This window comes from Sebastes umbrosus, chromosome 4 (genome assembly GCF_015220745.1).
Source record: "Sebastes umbrosus isolate fSebUmb1 chromosome 4, fSebUmb1.pri, whole genome shotgun sequence".
In the NCBI taxonomy this organism is placed as follows: domain Eukaryota; kingdom Metazoa; phylum Chordata; class Actinopteri; order Perciformes; family Sebastidae; genus Sebastes; species Sebastes umbrosus.
This window is the reverse complement of record NC_051272.1, coordinates 14,415,397-14,435,482: the sequence shown is the minus strand read 5'-3', so window position 1 is coordinate 14,435,482 and position 20,086 is coordinate 14,415,397. Positions and strand designations below refer to the sequence as shown.

Genomic DNA, 20,086 nt, shown 5'->3' with positions numbered 1-20,086 from the left:
GCACTGTTTGTTAGTAACCTAGTAATGTATTGATTTGTTAGAATGTCGATATGCTGGATTGGTAGCAATTTCTGTTCGTAGCATGCTATCTGACATACTGTTAGTAGTGTGGGTGCTCTGAAAGAAAACAAATCATATCAACTTGGGTTTTATTAATGTTATGACTGAGACAAGACTTATCTGTTTTATAAAACCACAGTGAGTAGTCATACACTGCTCTCATCTTTTGGTGTAATTTCATAAGATAACAGGCCACCGTTTGAGTTCGAAAATGCTGAGTGGACTGTTTCATGCCGGGGGTCATCGTCTGGAATTACAGGGTCATGTTGAGAATATGGGATGAGCCTTGCATGGGGGGAGAGGTTCTGTAGGTTCTCTACAAGCCACCAGTTGTGGGTTAGTATATTTTTGTGATGAATTAGGCTTGTCCTGAATTATGGCAAGGAATTGTTACATCACATCCTGTTAAATGCAACAAGCAAACAAAAACGGGGCACATCTGTGCTTATGATGGCCTTTTAAATCCTTCACACAACTTCAGGAACACATTCCGCACTCCAGAGCAAAGGACCTCAAGCACAACATACCGTCTGACTGCTGGTCTGAATACTCTGGAGTCAAAGGGAGATGAGAAAGGAGGGGACAGACAGGAGGAGGGCGATATCAGAAGAAAAACAGAGAAGGTGGAGGTAAAATTGTGCGGGAAAAAGTTTGGAAGGGATAAAGGGGGGAAAGGGGCTCTATCAAAGCACTTGAAAGTACAATAGGAGAGGGGGGACACGCTGCACCAATCAACACAGAGTAGCTACACATCATTTGTGTGTGAGCGTGTCTACCTGCTGAAGACTGCCCTTTCATTTTTGGCGTCCACTGTGAGCCGAATGGTCTCCTTGCCAGCCCCCGTGGTGATGGTTTCTGTGGTGACCGTGTCGCTGCTTGCAGACTCCGTCTTCCCTTCTTCCTCATCGCTGTCTGAGCTGCTGGAGGAGGAGCTGTCTGATGCCACCAGTGGAGCTTTTCTCGCCACACACACACTCCACACACACGCTGCAGAGAGCGAAGGAGAAGAAATCATGTGACTTTACCATGGATGTACACTCATTTTACTGGAAAGTTTCACTGGAGAGGTCAACTCATCACAGAGGTAAGAGATTAAGAGGCAGTGGTAGTAATGTGCTGCCAAATGCATATAGGTTTGGATTATATGACTCTATGGCCCTGTTCAGACCTGGCATTAACATGCGTCTTGGGTGATCCGATCACAAGTGGCCAGCTCTAAGTGCAGGAGTGATCCAGCTGCCCCGGGATGAGTTTTGAAGTGGGGGGGGGGGGGTGGCAGCTTTGGAATACAGTGTTTCCCACAGGATTTTGAGAGACTGTGGTGTTGTGCTCCTCCAGAAGAAAAAATTGAACATATTAAAGTTAAATGCATCAATCTGGAGGCCAATGGCCCCACCCATGGTGTGAACGCACGCAAGACGCACGCAAGACGCACTGAGGACGCTTTGAGATCCGATCACTCAGACCACATTCAGAGGTAGACTGGACCGAATATGGCCACATTCTTTTAGCAGTGTGTACGCAAATGTGTCCTGGGCCACATTGAAGGACGACCCTACTCTCTGCCACTTTTTTCTCCAAGCGAGGAAATATAATATTCACAGTTCACATAACCTGGTTGAAATTCGTAAACATTTTTTTAAAGAACTTGAAGATCCAATCATCACTAAAGCGTATGTCATGCAAGAGGGCCAATAAAAACAAATAGAATGGTCAAAGTTGTCATGTTGACATTTAAGGTGTGTTGATTGATTCACGACGTCAACTCGTGCATTGAGTAACATGCAAGAAAACATGCCGCGTTAAAAGTTGCCGGTGGCCTTTGAGTGGCACGGTGAATTAAATCATTTTTTCTCATTCTATATCTAGCTAACTGCTTCATTTGCTCGGCACAAGTAAGTAAATGAAACCATTCAAATTACAAACTGGTTAAAAACAACAAAGCATTTGGTTTTGCAAACGGAAATGACGTACGTGTTTATTTACATGTAGAGCGGGGAAGTGAGATCCGATTATTACATTAATATTAATAACAGACTGAAAAGTTAAACATGGTATAAAATCTGTATTTGCACGCGTTGAATTGAATTAAATAATAAGTTAAAAAATAAACAAGCTATTGACTATGCAGTTGAATGCCCCATGCTGCAGCAACTTACGGTTCTGGTTTGGTTTGGTGTTGCCTGATCCGCTGAGCTCCGAGTCCACAGGAGAGCTGCATCTTGGGCCTGTTTCAGAGCTGGGGACATAAGTCACACAGATAAGAAAACCTACAGAAAATACGGTACAGGCAATAAACTACAGACACAGCCACTGAATGTGAGCATACATGTTTTTACACTGAAGATTTGTGACAGATATTGCAAAATTGCCAATGCATTCTCGGGAAAAACATGCCACTGGAAAGGGGGAGAAACACCGGTCCCACACAATTCTTTAATTGCATTATTCAACTTAGCCTGGGGCTGTGTGACAAAGGCAAAGTTTCATATGATATCTTTCTAAAATTTCCAAGGTTTGATGTATTTGGCTTTTTTGTTTTCTTTTTTTTTAATTATTGAAGTCTTTCATTGTAACAAAACTATTATATTGTGGCTTTTTTTTTAATCTATTCTCATTTAATTATCACCACAATTTTTTTTATTATGCCTCAATGTGTAGTTTTTTAATTACTGAAATGGAAATGTAAAATTATTAGTATATATATATATTATCACAAAAGTTTCATCAAAACAAAGCTTTAAGATTAAATTTCTCAACTAAACTCCTTGTGTTTAGACCACACTCAGACTCACCAACAGAAAGGCTGGAAGTCAGTGAACTTGGCCCATCCTTTCTCCTCTGCCTCTGTGGCAGCTGGTTGGGAGTCTGGAGTGTCCCAGGCAGAAAAGCCCACTCCTGGTGCTGGAGCCTTTGAGTTCACCTCCCCGAAGTCTGCTATCCACTCAGTGCCTGAGTGTGAAAAGCACCACACACTCTATATGACACACATGCTCAAACTGCTTTAGCCCTAACAAAAAGGGCAAAACAATTATGCATTACTGTAGAATAGGGCTGCACAATTAATCGAATATAAATCGCAATCATGATATTGACGTTTAAAATGCGTGCTCCGCTGCATATCAAATCAAGCATTTCCTAAACAACATGATCTCACACAAATACGAGAAATGACCAAGACCTCTTGACCTTGCATTACTGGTGTGTGTGTGTGTGTGTGTGTGTGTGTATGTGTGTGTGTGTTTGAGAGAGAGGGGAAGGGAAGGTGGATTATTGTACGCAATGTTTCTGCAAGTTATTAATGACTTAGTCGGAATGCTGCTTTGTCACTTTTAACCCCCCAAAAGTAATTAAGCTCACCTGAACCCGCCCGACCCCTGGCATCACTAGTGAGCACACTACAGCAGCAGCCTGTCAAAAACTTTCCTGAATGTTTCGGCTGCAGTCAAGAGTAGAAGAGTAATATAGGCTACTGTAGAGCAGATGGGCAATGAAAATGCATGCACTGAATTCAGGTGAAGAAGAACCTTATTTCAAGTTTTATTTTGATGCAAAGATTTGTACATTAGCAGGGATGTAGCACAACATGGAAGCAAAATCAATGCTCTGTTAATATAAATGTGAAAGTGCAATAAAAATATGTTTTCCCTAAAATCAATGAATAAACGTGATAAATAATCATGATCTCAATATTGATCAAAATAATTGCGATTATCATTTTGGCCATAATCGTGCAGCCCTACTATAGAATATAATATTTCGCACTCTTTGCTGCCTCGTTCTGGCCCAGGTTTGAGAAAGGATCCAGGTCATCTTTAGGATCCTCTCCCTCCTCAGAGTCTGAGTCTGCTGCAGTGTCAGAGGCCTCGGTGCCAGAAGCTGCTGTCCTATCACAATCTTTACTGGCTGCTGGGCTCTGGGATGATCGTGACCCACCAAACCTTGAATCACACATAAACATTTTAGTATGTTTGACTGAGCAAGGACAATTAATAAACATACAATATTCATAACTTCAAGCATAATGCTGAAACAAAATCCAGAGCATTGATAGTATCTGTATTTATTAACTGTTGTGTGTCTACCTGTTACGGGACTTTGTTTGTGTTGCAAAGTTGATCTCTTTCTCCTCCCAAATGTCTTCTTCATCATCATCAAAGGGCTGAATCCTCTCCTTGGCACAGGTCTCAAACACAGCTGTATTAGCCTGCAAAGGCCAGGTGGGCATATCAATGTGTTACATTTAATCAGTATTCATAATGCTGCATAACAAATGCTAAGATTAAGGCTAAACCTTAAACCTGAATTGTGTGGCTGTGTGTTTGTTAGGTTGTTTTGAATTTTTTGGGCCCCCAGTGGCCATACAATTCATTAATGCATCTTTAAGAATTAACAAAGACAACAAAGCATTACAGATATACAACTTCATAGAACAAATGTGTGAATAAATTAGTGTAAATAATCTAAATAAACTCACAGTGGGATCCTGGCCTGGATCAATGTTGATGTTGATCTCTGCAATTCGGTCAAACGTTGCTCTGCCGTAACAGAAGAAATCACTCAATTGAAACATAATAACAACCGTTGACTGTCCTACAGAGAGGAATGTCAGTTAATTTACCCAATGCTGTCGTCATGATCAGTAAACTCCTCATCATTGAAGCCAAACTGATCCACAAAGTTAGCCGTCATCTGCTGGATCTGGTAATCTGAAAAGGCCTAAAGCACACAGCACAATTTGAATTAGATTACCATCTTGGATAACAGACGCCCTCAATATTTGTTTTGTGTGTGTGCTTATGTATGCGTACCTGCTGTAGTGTCAGTTCTTTAGGGAAGGGGCTCTCCATATCATCCTCTGAGCAAGGGCGTGGGTTTCCAGTGCCAACCTGGGCATGAAAAAAAAACATCGCAAATGCCACATTTGAAGTTTTAGTCTGTGCATAATTACAAACAGATATTATATACTGTAGATGACAGGGCTGGACTGGCCATCTGGCATAATGGGCACTTTCCTGATGGACTGACGCAACTGTCTTTTTGTTGTTTTTGGTCCAACAGGCCCATAAAACAGGTAGCTCGATCCACAGTTTCTTTCTAAATTGACACTGGGCTGATGATGACTGAGATCTGTCTGAATCAGCCCCGCCTCCACATGCTCTATGTGTGTGTGAGTGTGTGCTTAGCTGAGAGGTTGTGTCCCTGCCAGTGCTCGAAGTGGGCCGGTACTCACCACCAGCACTTTTACATTTTTCCTCTTTGGCGAACTGTGTTTTTTTCTTGCACACCGGAACTTCTCACGAGCTGCCAGTACTCTTTTCTACTCTCTCTATATCAGGTTCTCTGGGAGATTCATAATTGTGATTCATAACGGCGCAGCACCAGTGTTTTTGCGCCGTGCCTAATAAGCCGTATGAACATAAAACAATGTGAAGAGCATTTGGACGATCCGACAAACGGCACAGCACGGGGAAGGGGGGGGTGAGAATGAGGGTGCTGCAATTTGGGGTACAATGTTCAACGTCCTCTTTTGATTAACAGAATAGGATTTTACATGGCAAACACTTCCAGAAGAATTAAATGTTCAGACGAAGGCTGTGATATGTGTACATAATAATTGAATTATTTAACGAGCCTAATGGTCCCTAATGATGTGCAACTGAATAGTTTTAAGTCAAAAGTCTAAGCCTATTGATTCTTAATTACAAAAGTTCTGATCAGTCCAGCCCTGGTAGATGAGCATGTGTGTGTCTTTACCAGGTCTATGGTGTTCCTCCTATTTGTTTCAGACAGGGTCTGGTCCACAAAGGTTTCCCAGCGCCCTCTATAGTCCTCTGGTAGCTCTACATCCAAAAGCACAAGAACAGCAGCATTAAGAAAGCAATATTCCAGTAGAGTGGCAATTGTGTAAATTCCTTCTGTCTTTCACATAGGAATGTGAGTGCACCTGTGATGAGGCTACTAATCTGTGTGTGAACCGGGCCCTTCTCCAGGTTGTGGACTACTGTGTTGGCAATCCTGGTCAGATGTCCCATGTACCCTCTTCTCATACCACCTTCTGACCTGAACACAGAAGTACCACACTTAGGGAACCCCATAGGCTACTGCCTGTTAGCAAAAACAACATCATGCCATTAAATTTCTTACTGTATTTTATCATTTTCTTCCCAGGCCTCCAGAATCCTCTGGACAAGGTGGCAGTGTTGGAACAACTTGTGAGAGACAAAGATAGAGTCAATCAATTATTTTCATTCAGAAAAAGCCACCACAGCGGAGATTAAATGTAATTTAAGCCTCTTGCTTCAAACACAAGCAGAGACACCTACATGAGTCACCATTAGATTATGTGCAGAGTGTTCCGGGGTGGCTGTAGGGGAAGAATGGGTGTCAGTCAAAGCCTGCTCTTGTGAAGCATCCTGATGAGGCGTGAATTTGTCCTGGGATCCCAAACCAGGCTGAAGTCTCATTTCATGGGCACAGGGCCGGAGGATAGCAGCAACACAAAGCTCCACTTGAAGGTGCAGGAAGTTGTTCCATGTATACTTGAAGAACAAGTCCTGAAAATATTTTCCAATGGGACATTTAACATTTATCACTTTCTCAACATTGTATTCTGACAATGCAGCATGTTTGCTCATCTCACCAGAAGCAGGTCCATTGTGTTGAGTCGGCAAAGTTCCTGTGCTACTACAGCGTGGCTAGCAGAGCTCGTATACAGCAGAGAGGCCACCAGTCTGGCTACGTGCAGACGTGTGTTCCCTAATGGTTCCTCCAGCACACCCAGAGTAGTCAGCATGGGATTTCGCTGAAAGTGCACAGATGGAGGGCATTGATGAATTTGGGGAACGGCAGTCTAAAGGTTTAGCAGTTTTGTTATGCAGGTGCAACTACTGCATAGCAAGTGCTATCTAAATGACAGAGAATCCAACATAACTATTGAAGAAAGGGGTAGCCGCAGAGCAAAAATGAGAACACGCTTGATATCTATAACATGTTCTCACTCTCTTAGCAAGTGAAAGAGCTTTCCCTTATCAGTTTGGTGGTGCCTGCAACTAGCACCTGGATGAATTTTACTGCTGTGCAGGGGATCTCTGATTTTCCTGTTGATAACTATCATTATATGTATTTATCATGAGTAGCATGTTATCTCATAGTATAACAGCTAATATTAAGGACCTATAGGTGATTATATCTTTGTCTACGTACCTTGGGTGGCTCCAGAAGTAGCTGGTGGAAGTGTATGAGGTGTGGTTGGATGGCCAACAAAATGCTGCTGTTAACAGTGTAACTTCTCTCAAATCCCTGAGCATCCATTACACCATCCACCCTGTCTCAAAAACAGACCAAACACATATTAAAAACAGGAAACGGATGGATAGAACATTTAATAAATGGTCACTTGGGTGTGTCACGATTTCAAATCAAAACTCGATCAAAATGAGCTTTCGATTTTGACCTTCGAACTCAAAAGCAGGATCGGTGATTCTCCCAATTCTTTTTTTCTCTCCATCCCCGCCTACTTGCTCGAGTCCGAAGAAAAAAATAAAAATGTGTGGCCACATTTTGCCTTCCCCTTGAGTTATGTAAACAGCAAACGTGTTGTTGACAGAAAAACTAGTTTGTAGGCAGCAGAAGATTTAGAGACTGCAGCAACAAACGGAGCCCCACCCACTGCAAAGACAACAGCGCTCAATTGTGTGTTTAAAACACTTTGTAAAGCGGGGTTTATGCTCATAGTGCTTGTAGTGTAAAGCATGTAGGCACCAACAGGCATGCTGCATTCAGGTGCACCTCATAAACTCTGAGAAACTCAAGCTGTTTTTCTAAAGTACACTCCTGCCATCTAGTGGATCTTCTTTTTGTTGTTTAACAGTTTGTTCCCAACTGACTAGTGAAATAAGTTATTGTTTACATAGTAAATAAATAATTTTAATTTGACCATAGGGCCTTAGTGTGGTACATTCCAAAAAAATATCACGCTTGACGTAGCTTTTTAAAGAAGAATTTGAAAATGTAAATGACAGTTGTCAGGGCATAAAACCAATGATCTGTTGATCTGTACTCTAACAAAGGCATAGCAGTCAGTGCTGGAAAAAAAAATACTTTGCTTTCAATTTGAAGGTCATGATTTGATTTGACTTTCGATTTAGAGAATCGTGACGCCCCTAATGGTCAATTCACAAGGCCAGGGGTCAAATGAAAAATAACATTAACAATCCTTACAAAGTAGAACTAGATAGTTTTATTTATACACAGTTTAAAATTGCTTTAAAGTCTCACACTCACACAGGCCTCCTGATTTCCAGTAACGTGAGAAGAACTTGAATTCCATTGATGATGCAGCTCTCACTACACTCTGCTGAGAACATGTTCTGCAGCAACTGCTCCACACACTCCTGCCTGTGGAAACACAACAGAGGATGTCATCGCCTCCACATCCTGTAAAGAGAATGTGAACATGTATCTGTGTGTGTGTGTGTATATATCTGTCGGACTTACGACTCCAGTACAGTCAGTAAAGGGTCAGGCTGTGAAATCTCTTGGAGCTGATTGGCCTGGTCTCTGCTCAGACGAATGATGTCGCACAAAGTCTGAGATGCATTAGACTGCCTCTGTGAGAGAAAAAAACACAAATACACACATGAACATTCAGTCCTCTAAATTGTCCACTCAAGGGTCTGTGAGTGCTGGTGAAAGTATGTTTTATCACAGAAATGAGTTACTGATTGATATAAAAACACTGAAATGCCCTTCTACCTCTTCATCTCTCTCAGGGTGAATGAGCTCTATGAGTCTCTGGGCCAGCTTCTCTTCATTCAGCCACTGTTGAGAAAAATATCACATTATAACTGCATCAGTGTGTAATGTGTTAAAGTATGAGTGTGGGTCTATTTGTCTCATACAATAAGTGTCTCGAGCCGAAGAGGGGGTGGCTCCACACAGCTGATAAGTCTTAGCAGCACATCCATCATGGCAGATGTATCAATATGCTTCAGGACCAAGGAAAGGAATCCCTCCTTCCGTCGCAAGAAACTAATCACCTGAACAAAACAGAGAGCAGAGGTAAAACCTTGACACAAAATACAAAACTGAAAATAGGTGTCCACACTCGAGTTAAGAAAAGGACATGTGACTTCGCTGTCAAAAGTTGTAACTGTGATGATTTCTTAGATAGAAAAAAATATTATTGCATATGCAAAAACACGCTGCTATTCAGTTTTTTTAATACTATTTTTCAGTGATTTGAGTAGCAAAATGTACAAATGCTCTTTTAATTCTGCTCTGTTAGTTTCTATGAGCACAGAGATTTTAGCTACGCCCTCTTCGGTGTGCAATACTCATTTAGCTTCAGAGTCAAGTCTTTTGCACACATAATAACAAACTATATATTATGCAAACATTAGATCTCTATACAACTCCTATCCACACACAAGCATACATATTTACACACATAAATGTATATAAATGTGAGCAGTGTGGACAATTCTAAACAATTACATCCAATACCTTTGCACATAAAAATTTAAATATCACTAATACGAGGGGTAAGCGAGAAAATATGTTTTTTTGTGATTTTGATGAACTGATTAGCAATGACACAGCTACTTTCATTAAGTCCAGCGATTACTTTTTGAGTTATGTATCACGGACCAATGTGACGGACCAGGTTACGAAGGTCAACCAAATTAGGGCTGTCACAATATCAGATTTTCACTATCTTTGGAAACATTTTTTAAAAAGTTAGCGTAATGTTATCAGTCGAGTTCATCATTAACTGTCTCTTTTTTGGAAAATAAATTAAATTCAACTGTAGAAAAGCATACAAAAAGTGTGTGTGGGCGTTGGCGGAGGTAGACAAAGCCAGAATGGAAAGAACCAGAAATGATTTAAGAGGCGCCCCTAAGCAGAATCATTTCAAATTATCACTCTGAAACATAAAATATCCATTCAGAATGGATGGATGTGTTGCTCCGGACCAACCAGTTGATCAAACGGCCAACTGACCTCAACATCCTCAGGCCCCACCACTAACAGAGTAAAACCAGAACTATGTGCACTGCTTTGTGTGTTGGAACATCTGCCTGTTGGCCTTTCAAGAGAAATAAAAGTTTACAGCTATTTTGGTTGAGAGTAATTCTCAGTGTGAGCAGTTCCCATTATCTTGCTGTAAGCACCCCTCAGCCTTTGTGAATTAAATCACGACAACACAAAAAACATAGCTGTCATCTCCTCGGAGTACGCCCTTTGATTTAGCTGTGCTGTGTGAGTGTGTGTGTGTGTTACCTGCTCAGTCTTCCGTGTGATGAGGTTCCCAATTGTCTTGCTAAAGAAAGATGCCAGGAGGGGGTTAAGTGGGGACGGCTGCTCCAGGAAGGCATACAGATTTTCAAGCAAAGGCTCCTCATTACCCAGTTTATCATTGATCACTCCCACATCACATGTCAACAGCTCACATGCTATATTTGGATACCTGTAATAAAAGAAGAGAACACACCTGGCAGTAAAAACCAAGCAGAAACAAAACTGATTCTTATTTTCTACCTTAGTAGTGCTAAAGTAAGTGGAAAAAACAAGAACCAGATTGTCCTGCAAATTTTCACAAGTTGATTGTCCAACAGGCAATTACAGATCAAGAACCATTTCTTTTCACAAATCTGAGCCCATTTAAAGGATAACTTTGGTATTTTTCAACCTGGACCCTATTTTCCCATGTTTTTTGTGTCAAAGTGACTGATGTGGACAACACTTTTTGAAGTTGGTCCAGTATTGAGGGAGAACGCTACAGCCGCCAGCCGCTAAACAAGCTGTAATTTAATCATTTGGGGGAACCTCGTACCATCAGTTTAAATCCACTAAAAGTGCTCGTTTTTGCCACTGACAGGCTCAGATTGTTATTATATGTGTCTGTCAAACATTATGGAAAGGACCCTACAGAGAAATTAAACATTTTTCTTACCTTTCGCTTGATCCAGTCTGTTTGTTATTGTGTGTCTCGCTCTGAGAAGCCTCGCTCTGAAATCTTGCGTTGCATCCACATTGTCGAAATCATCTAAATATTCAGTCATGACATTGAAAATCTTTTAGATATCACTAAGCTGCTCTTTCTCTCCAACTCTCACTCACGTTTCCACTGTTGTCTTCCGGCAACAAGTCACATGACACAATGACAAACGGAAAGCAAAAAGAACTTTAAAAGTTTCATTTCTCTGTAGGGTCCTTTCCATAATGTTGTCAGACACTAATAATAACAATCTGAGCTAGTCAGTGTACAGTGCCAATACTCTAAATGGGTTCCAGGTTGAAAAATGCTGACGTTAGCCTTTAAGCTCTCATGTTTACTACAAACTGGCAGGTAAGAGATATGATGTAGTGCAGCACCAGCAAAACACAACTTTTCCTGGATACAGTATACTACATCGGCACATTCTACAACCACCTACTTGAAGCGCTTTGTCTCCTCTACACCAGCAGGGGGCTCTGTAGTGATCATATGGACCAGGTCCAGCATGCACTGGTCCTGGCACACAAACAGGAGAAGTCTACAAACCCATAATGATGAGAAAAGAAGCACCAGTTAGAACCAGCAGTAATCACTTAAAACTGAAATGTAATAAAATATTATAATGTGTTGCTGATACGTTAAAGCTAACAATAAACAGACCTCCTGTTCTGGGCCTTGCACTCCTGCAACACATCTTCCTCATCCATGAGCTCAATGAGCGTGACATCCTCCTTGTCCAGTAAAGCCTCCAGGTGAGAAGATGTGTGTAAGTCAAACTTCCAAAACATGGCTGACGTCACCGGCACATACACTTTAGCTGTTGACCAAAAGAGGATGTGACATGGTGATCAGTACATGTACAAGTTAATTACACAATTTGTAACTGTGTGCTGCTGAACAATTCATTTTGTGATATAATATAATGCATGGATGTATGCTCTTACATATGGACAAGGAGTAGTATCCTCAGTCAGATCTTGCTAAACAGCCATTTGCCTTATTGACATCGCATGGCCTGGACATCAATCAGCATCAGCAAATTCACACGATGAAGACACAAACGCATCCAGTTCATTCATACTAACAGCAGACACACAAACCAAGGAGAGATTGGCTTCAACCTGGCAACGAGAAAATAAGAAAACAATAAATGTTACAGAATCGTTTCCAGGAAGACTTGCTCTGTCTGCCTTCCTTAGAAGCCAGAAGAAGAGTTAGTGTAACGTCAGCATAAGTGCAGAGAGGCTTGCACTCCTCTCTAGAGAGAGCAGGAAGCATTGCATCTGTAATTGAGTTAGTGCTGCACATCTGTGTATTGACATCACCCAGCGTTGCTTTGAGAACGGCCTCACACATACAGTTACGTCAGCAAATAATGACTGGGGTAAGATGAACAAAACAAATCCCCTGCAGGAAGTGTGTGATATGAATACTTGTAACAAATGTGTCAGCCAGTGAATTGGGTGAGGACTATTGAGTCTTGCATAAGCTAACATCTTTGTTACTACAAAAGTGCAAACTTGAGACTTGTAGTGTGTTGATAATGGCAGTTGAACACGGTTATAGAGGCAGGCAGGAGCTGTCACTGGCCCAATAGCTGTAAGGGAGGAATCATATATTCACCTTACATCCACCCCGAACCACCCTGTACCCAGGTCTAGGCTGGTGACTAAGGGTGACAGGGCCTTTGCCATCAATGCCCCTAGACTGTGGAACAGCCTACCTCGGGACCTCAGGTTAGCTAGCTCTATTACCAATTTTAAATGTCTTTTAAAAACCCATTTTTGTAAAAAGGCTTTTTTAACTCCATAGGGCAACAGCTTGGTGCACCATTTCCCACACCTTATATTGTCCTCTTTTGGCTTTTGGCTTTTAGTTTTCTCATTATTTGGTCTTTATGTTTTGTTCTTTTATTGTTGTTTTTATTTTGTCTGTATTTCATTGTATCTGTGCAAGCACTTTGAAACTATGTTTAGAAAGGTGCTATACAAATAAAGATTATTATTAGTAGTATTATAATTATAATTATAACCAAAGCAGACAGATAGAGTAAAGAATCCATCTTTAATAGCCTATGATTCAAGCCATCATCAATTGGATGAAACAGGCTGCTTATCTAGCATTAAAATAGATATGATCTTGCATAAAGTCAGCAATCACACACTAAAACATATGTTAATACATTTAAAGTGTAAAATAAGTGTTAGTTAAACATAACTTGCTCGCACCATTAAAATTGATTTCATAACAATAAGGATCTCTGAGTGTGCTGCCCTATCGTGTACCCATCCATTCAATAAACATGGTTGAGGCTAAATAAACAGGTGTGTTTTTTTTAGCTCAAGACTGCAGGAATTCATCCTTTCCCCCATAGCTATGTGGATTTTTAGATTTCATACAAACAGGACAACCATGGTCAGCTTGAAGACAACCATGGTCAGCTTTAAAGACAACCATGGTCAGCTTTAAGACAACCATGGTCAGCTTTAAAGACAACCATGGTCAGCTTTAAGACAACCATGGTCCAGCTTTAAGACAACCATGGTCCAGCTAACAGACAGCCATGGTCAACTTTAAGACAACTATGGTCCAGCTTTAAGACAACCATGATCAGCTTTAAGACAACCTAAGACAACCATGGTCAGCTTTAAGACAACCATGGTCAGCTTTAAAGACAACAATGGTCAGCTTTAAAGACAACCATGGTCCAGCTTTAAAGACAACCATGGTCAGCTTTAAGACAACCATGGTCCAGCTTTAAAGACAACCATGGTCAGCTTTAAAGACAACCATGGTCAGCTTTAAAGACAACCATGGTCAGCTTTAAGACAACCATGGTCCAGCTTTAAAGACAACCATGGTCAGCTTTAAAGACAACCATGGTCAGCTTTAAGACAACCATGGTCCAGCTTTAAAGACAACCATGGTCAGCTTTAAGACAACCATGGTCCAGCTTTAAAGACAACCATGGTCAGCTTTAAGACAACCATGGTCCAGCTTTAAGACAACCATGGTCCAGCTTTAAGACAACCATGGTCAGCTTGAAGACAACCATGGTCAGCTTTAAGACAACCATGGTCCAGCTTTAAGACAACCATGGTCAGCTTTAAGACAACCATGGTCAGCTTTAAGACAACCATGGTCCAGCTTTAAGACAACCATGTTCAGCTTTAAGACAATCAAGACAACCATGGTCAGCTTTAAGACAACCTAAGACAACCATGGTCAGCTTTAAGACAACCATGGTCAGATTTAAGACAGCCAAGACAACCACGGTCAGCTTTAAGACAACCATGGTCCAGCTTTAAGACAACCATGGTCAGCTTTAAGACAACCTAAGACAACCATGGTCAGCTTTAAGACAACCATGGTCAGCTTTAAGACAACCATGTTCAGCTTTAAAGACAACCATGGTCAGCTTTAAGACAACCATGGTCAGCTTTAAGACAACCTAAGACAACCATGGTCAGCTTTAAGACAACCATGGTCCAGCTTTAAGACAACCATGGTCAGCTTTAAGACAACCATGGTCCAGCTTTAAGACAACCATGGTCAGCTTTAAGACAACCTAAGACAACCATGGTCAGCTTTAAGACAACCATGGTCAGCTTTAAGACAACCATGGTCAGCTTTAAGACAACCATGGTCCAGCTTTAAGACAACCATGGTCCAGCTTTAAGACAACCATGGTCCAGCTTTAAGACAACCATGGTCCAGCTTTAAGACAACATAAGACAACCATGGTCCAGCTTTAAGACAACATAAGACAACCATGGTCAGCTTTAAGAAGACAGGCCTTTCTGGCGTCTTTAAGATCAGCTGGTAACGTCAACGGTTAATGTTACTGTTAGCCATTAACGGCTATGAACGCTAGCTAAGTTATAAGCGTCATAATCAGCGTGAATTAGCTAAGGTTACTTTATCTTATCCAGATCTTAAATACACGCTAAGTTAGCCCGTCCTATCTCCTGTTACTAATCTCTCAGTCAGTGTGTTTAACGTTTACCTAGCATGGTAAACCAGCCCCGCTAGCAATGTCTTAATCATGTTGCTAACGTTACCAAACTATGTCAATACAGTAACCGGTGGATGCTTCTATATTAGCTTAGAAGCTAACGGTTGTTTATAACGGCTATAACCGTCCTTCCGACAACCTCGTAACGGTTAACCGTTAGGCTCCATTATGTTTAAAACAAGAGACCGTTACCTTTTATCCATCATTGTCATCAGACGTCATCTACAAGCTGAACGGTCGACTTTCAGGCTGTTGTCAGGTCAACCAGAGGCCCACAGACACAGACGGCTGTTCATGACTGCTGCGTTGTTATAGCTTGAAGATACTACTTACTACCCCGTTCCCCCGGTTGCAATGTCATTTAATTTACGCTTACTCAGCGGTTGGCTTGCCGAGCCGAGCAGGCTGTGTGGTGTTGTTGACACTCTCCAGATTATCCTCCAGCAGGCAGGCAACAAGAAAGCTGTCAGATTTGAAAAATCAAAATGGCGGATACCTAAAACGTAATCAAAAGTTCAGCTGTCCATCAACTGTGTAAACCCTGGTGTAAACATGAGACCGTGGTGTAAACATGAGACCTTGGTGTAAACACAAGACCGTGGTGTAAACACGAGACCGTGGTGTAAACACAAGACCGTGGTGTAAACAGGAGACCACGGTGTAAACAGAAGACCACGGTGTAAACATGAGACCACGGTGTAAACATGAGAGCGTGGTGTAAACAGGAGACCGTGGTGTAAACATGAGACCGTGGTGTAAACAGGAGACCGTGGTGTAAACAAGAGACCGTGGTGTAAACACGAGACCGTGGTGTAAACAGGAGACCGTGGTGTAAACACAAGACCATGGTGTAAACAGGAGACCCTGGTGTAAACACGAGACCCTGGTGTAAACACGAGACCGTGGTGTAAACAGGAGACCGTGGTGTAAACATGAGACCGTGGTGTAAACAGAAGACCGTGGTGTAAACATGAGACCGTGGTGTAAACAGAAGACCGTGGTGTAAACATGAGACCGTGGTGTAAAAACGAGACCCTGGTGTAAACAGGAGACCATGGTGTAAACACAAGACCGTGGTGTAAACAGAAGACCGTGGTGTAAACATGAGACCGTGGTGTAAACACGAGACCGTGGTGTAAACAGAAGACCGTGGTTTAAACAGAAGACCGTGGTGTAAACACAAGACCATGGTGTAAACAGAAGACCGTGGTGTAAACATGAGACCGTGGTGTAAACACAAGACCGTGGTGTAAACAGAAGACCGTGGTTTAAACAGAAGACCGTGGTGTAAACAGGAGACCAAGGTGTAAACACGAGACCGTGGTGTAAACACGAGACCATGGTGTAAACACGAGACCATGGTGTAAACAGGAGACCATGGTGTAAACACGAGACCGTGGTGTAAACACGAGACCGTGGTGTAAACCGAAGACCGTGGTGTAAACAGAGACCGTGGTGTAAACAGAGACTGTGGTGTAAACACGAGACCATGGTGTAAACAGAGACCGTGGTGTAAACACGAGACCATGGTGTAAACAGAAGACCGTGGTGTAAACATGAGACCGTGGTGTAAACAGAAGACCGTGGTGTAAACACGAGACCGTGGTGTAAACACGAGACCATGGTGTAAACACGAGACCATGGTGTAAACAGGAGACCCTGGTGTAAACATGAGACCATGGTGTAAACACAAGACCATGGTGTAAACACGAGACCATGGTGTAAACAGAAGACCATGGTGTAAACAGGAGACCGTGGTGTAAACAGAAGACCGTGGTGTAAACAGAAGACCGTGGTGTAAACATGAGACCGTGGTGTAAACAGGAGACCGTGGTGTAAACACGAGACCGTGGTGTAAACACGAGACCGTGGTGTAAACACGAGACCATGGTGTAAACAGGAGACCATGGTGTAAACACGAGACCATGGTGTAAACACGAGACCATGGTGTAAACACGAGACCATGGTGTAAACACGAGACCATGGTGTAAACAGGAGACCCTGGTGTAAACATGAGACCATGGTGTAAACAGGAGACCATGGTGTAAACAGGAGACCATGGTGTAAACATGAGACCATGGTGTAAACAGAAGACCATGGTGTAAACATGAGACCATGGTGTAAACATGAGACCATGGTGTAAACAGGAGACCATGGTGTAAACATGAGACCATGGTGTAAACAGAAGACCATGGTGTAAACATGAGACCATAGTGTAAACAGGAGACCATGGTGTAAACATGAGACCATGGTGTAAACAGAAGACCATGGTGTAAACATGAGACCATGGTGTAAACAGAAGACCATGGTGTAAACATGAGACCATGGTGTAAACATGAGACCATAGTGTAAACATGAGACCATGGTGTAAACATGAGACCATGGTGTAAACATGAGACCATGGTGTAAACAGAAGACCATGGTGTAAACATGAGACCATGGTGTAAACAGAAGACCATGGTGTAAACATGAGACCATGGTGTAAACATGAGACCATGGTGTAAACATGAGACCATGGTGTAAACAGGAGACCATGGTGTAAACATGAGACCATGGTGTAAACAGGAGACCATGGTGTAAACATGAGACCATGGTGTAAACATGAGACCATGTTTATTTGTAAGTCACCCTGACTTTTTTTTTTTTTTTCTCAGGAGCTGCTGGATGATAAAACAAGTACTGCAGTAAAATATTCAGAATTATAACTCTCAAACAAAACTATATGAAAAAGTAAACTACCTATTTTCAAATAGTGGTAAATAAAATGCAATAAGATAAAAAAAAACATGTTTTTATAGTTAAATTATTTTATTATGGGCACCTGACAGTGCGACAAGTGTTTAGGGACTGTCCCTAAATTTCTGACCTCAGATTTGTTTTGCAGAAAAATCTAGGGACCGCCAATGTTTCCCTGATTTGTGTGCCTTAGGGTGTTGTCTGTGTTTTATCTATTTATTTATTATTTAATTAAAGTGATCATATGTTTTGTATGTAAAATCTTAATATACAGAGGTCAAATTTCATGTATATGTAAACAGAAGACCAACTACGTGTTTATGTTTGCTATGGTTACAGTGACAAAGACAGTAATGCATTTCTTCTTATTAATTTAATTTTAATTCTCCCGAAGTTCCACATTCACAAGTGTAAATTTACCCCCAAAAAAGCCTAATTTCTTTGTATTTATGAAAGAAATTATGGAATTATATCTGTCAACAATATCTTCCTCACAAAACAAAAAAGCAATGAAAACAATGAATGTATGCAATATCTTTAAAGTTTGTAAGTGAAATTATTGTCATACTCTCGCGTGGTCTTTTTTTATTATCTATTTATTTATTTATTTTATTGTGTTTTTTTTATGTTGGTTTTGTTTAATTTCTGTTGTCCTTTTATGTTTGGCACAGCTCTTTGTTTATGTTTTCACTATGCTTATTTGGTATGTAAATGTTTTTAATGTTTTTATGCTGTTACTATGTATACTGTAATTTTTAAATAATAAAAACAAACTAAAAAACTACGTGTTTATTTCCGGTCACCCTGACTTTTTTTTTTTTCTCTCTCTCAGGAGCTGGGTGATAAAGCAAGTACTGCAGTAAAAATATTCAGATTTATAACTCTCAAATAAAACTATATGAAAAAGTAAACTACCTATTTTCAAATAATGGTAAATAAAATGCAATAAGATTAATAAAATTGTTTTATTATAGTCAAATTATTTTATTAAGTTTAAATTTAAGTTTTTATATGAAAAGTACCAACTGACTATAGCTGTGAAATATATGTTGAGGTGCAATTTTTCCCTCTGAAATTTAGTAGAAGTATAAAGTCACATAAAATGGAAATACTCAAGTAAAGTACAAGTACTTCAAAATTATACTTCAGAACAGTACTCAAGTTAATGTACTTTACTGGAGCAAATATGATTAGAAAAAGTTATTTCCTATATCCTGACAGTAGTGCCTGAGACAGGTAATCAGACAAAAAAAAACAATGTCCCTCTGTGTCCTCCGGTGCTCCTGATGGCAACTGCAAGATTTCACAGACCAAAAGTAAATATTTTTTAACAAAATGTTTTTTTTTTGTTTTTTTTCCTTACCTACTTATGTTCTTTGCATTTGCTTGTCTCCATTTTTGTTTGCCCTTAGTTCCTGGTATTGTCTGTTTTTGTTGATATATATCAGAAATGAGGCATGATACACACCCCCACAGAAGTCTGTATCACTGACATGCACATGCTTCCTAATAAAACTATTTGAAACAGAAAAGCCTAGGGACCGAGTGTTGAATATTTACACATTTATTTGCTACATGAACAAAGCAGGCAGATATTACTAAAGGATAACTTAAAAAAAGAAGAAGCTGTAACTTGTTTATCACCTGGTGTACTGGGGATAGGGTGACCAGCATTTTTATCAAAGTTGTTATTGTCCCACATATTGAGACGATGTCCCACATTTTCATTGGCTCTAGTTTTCAAGAGTCAAACCACTGCAGGACAGAAAATCTGTCTTTTATCCGATGGCTGAGAAGAAAGCAGGGAAGGCTGTCATCATGGGGCTGTGTTTCCTGTCAATCAAATTGTGCACACCTAGGTCAAGTGCAGGTTGACCTGTCAGAGTCTATGTCACAGCGAAGTCACAAACTATGCAGATTTAGGCCAAATATGATGGAAACTACCACAAAGAAAAATAAATGCAACTACAACAAAGACTACTTCTAAGTGGGTGAAACCAGTGGAATGCAATTAGCCAGTTATTTTTAAATTTCACACAGGGGGAATACGACATGAAGCGACACAGTACGAGAGTCTCACAACAAACGTGCGGCTCAAAAAGAGATGTGCCGATCTATGGATGCATTCGGGCAAAGCATAGAGATGTTACGAGGTAAGGGGCAGAATAGAAATGTTTATTACTTAAGTTACACATTATATAAAAATGTTAGACTACCTCTCAGCATTGGTAACGTGTCCCACATTGTCCAACACAAACATACTCTTTGTCCCC

At 40.9% G+C, this 20,086-nt stretch overlaps 1 protein-coding gene across 7 annotated transcripts in view; it reads right to left on the bottom strand.

The window, feature by feature from the left end:
- ppp6r2b (protein phosphatase 6, regulatory subunit 2b) overlaps positions 1-15,633 on the bottom strand; it is a 32,457-nt gene extending 16,824 nt beyond the window's left edge. For 2 of the 7 annotated variants that reach the window (XR_005206609.1, XM_037767465.1), the window contains exons 1-24: positions 15,270-15,631; positions 12,007-12,183; positions 11,723-11,879; positions 11,502-11,600; positions 10,345-10,531; positions 8,964-9,101; positions 8,818-8,883; positions 8,560-8,672; positions 8,347-8,460; positions 7,267-7,387; positions 6,704-6,865; positions 6,387-6,617; positions 6,208-6,272; positions 6,008-6,123; positions 5,818-5,903; positions 4,872-4,949; positions 4,682-4,779; positions 4,538-4,598; positions 4,146-4,267; positions 3,826-4,001; positions 2,856-3,012; positions 2,220-2,299; positions 837-1,047; positions 588-611 (exon numbers count right to left, since the gene is read on the bottom strand). Coding sequence is in view for 5 of the 7 variants with exons in the window: in XM_037767465.1 (XP_037623393.1) it covers positions 588-611; positions 837-1,047; positions 2,220-2,299; positions 2,856-3,012; positions 3,826-4,001; positions 4,146-4,267; positions 4,538-4,598; positions 4,682-4,779; positions 4,872-4,949; positions 5,818-5,903; positions 6,008-6,123; positions 6,208-6,272; positions 6,387-6,617; positions 6,704-6,865; positions 7,267-7,387; positions 8,347-8,460; positions 8,560-8,672; positions 8,818-8,883; positions 8,964-9,101; positions 10,345-10,531; positions 11,502-11,600; positions 11,723-11,850 (2,633 nt within the window). In the remaining 2 variants the exon portion in view is untranslated. Of the gene's footprint in view, positions 1-587; positions 612-836; positions 1,048-2,219; positions 2,300-2,855; positions 3,013-3,825; positions 4,002-4,145; positions 4,268-4,537; positions 4,599-4,681; positions 4,780-4,871; positions 4,950-5,817; positions 5,904-6,007; positions 6,124-6,207; positions 6,273-6,386; positions 6,618-6,703; positions 6,866-7,266; positions 7,388-8,346; positions 8,461-8,559; positions 8,673-8,817; positions 8,884-8,963; positions 9,102-10,344; positions 10,532-11,017; positions 11,043-11,501; positions 11,601-11,722; positions 11,880-12,006; positions 12,184-15,269 lie in introns of those variants that run through there. The other 5 variants (XR_005206610.1, XM_037767467.1, XM_037767466.1 and 2 more) reach the window with 5 other exon arrangements.
- Between the last annotated feature and the right edge of the window lie 4,453 nt (positions 15,634-20,086).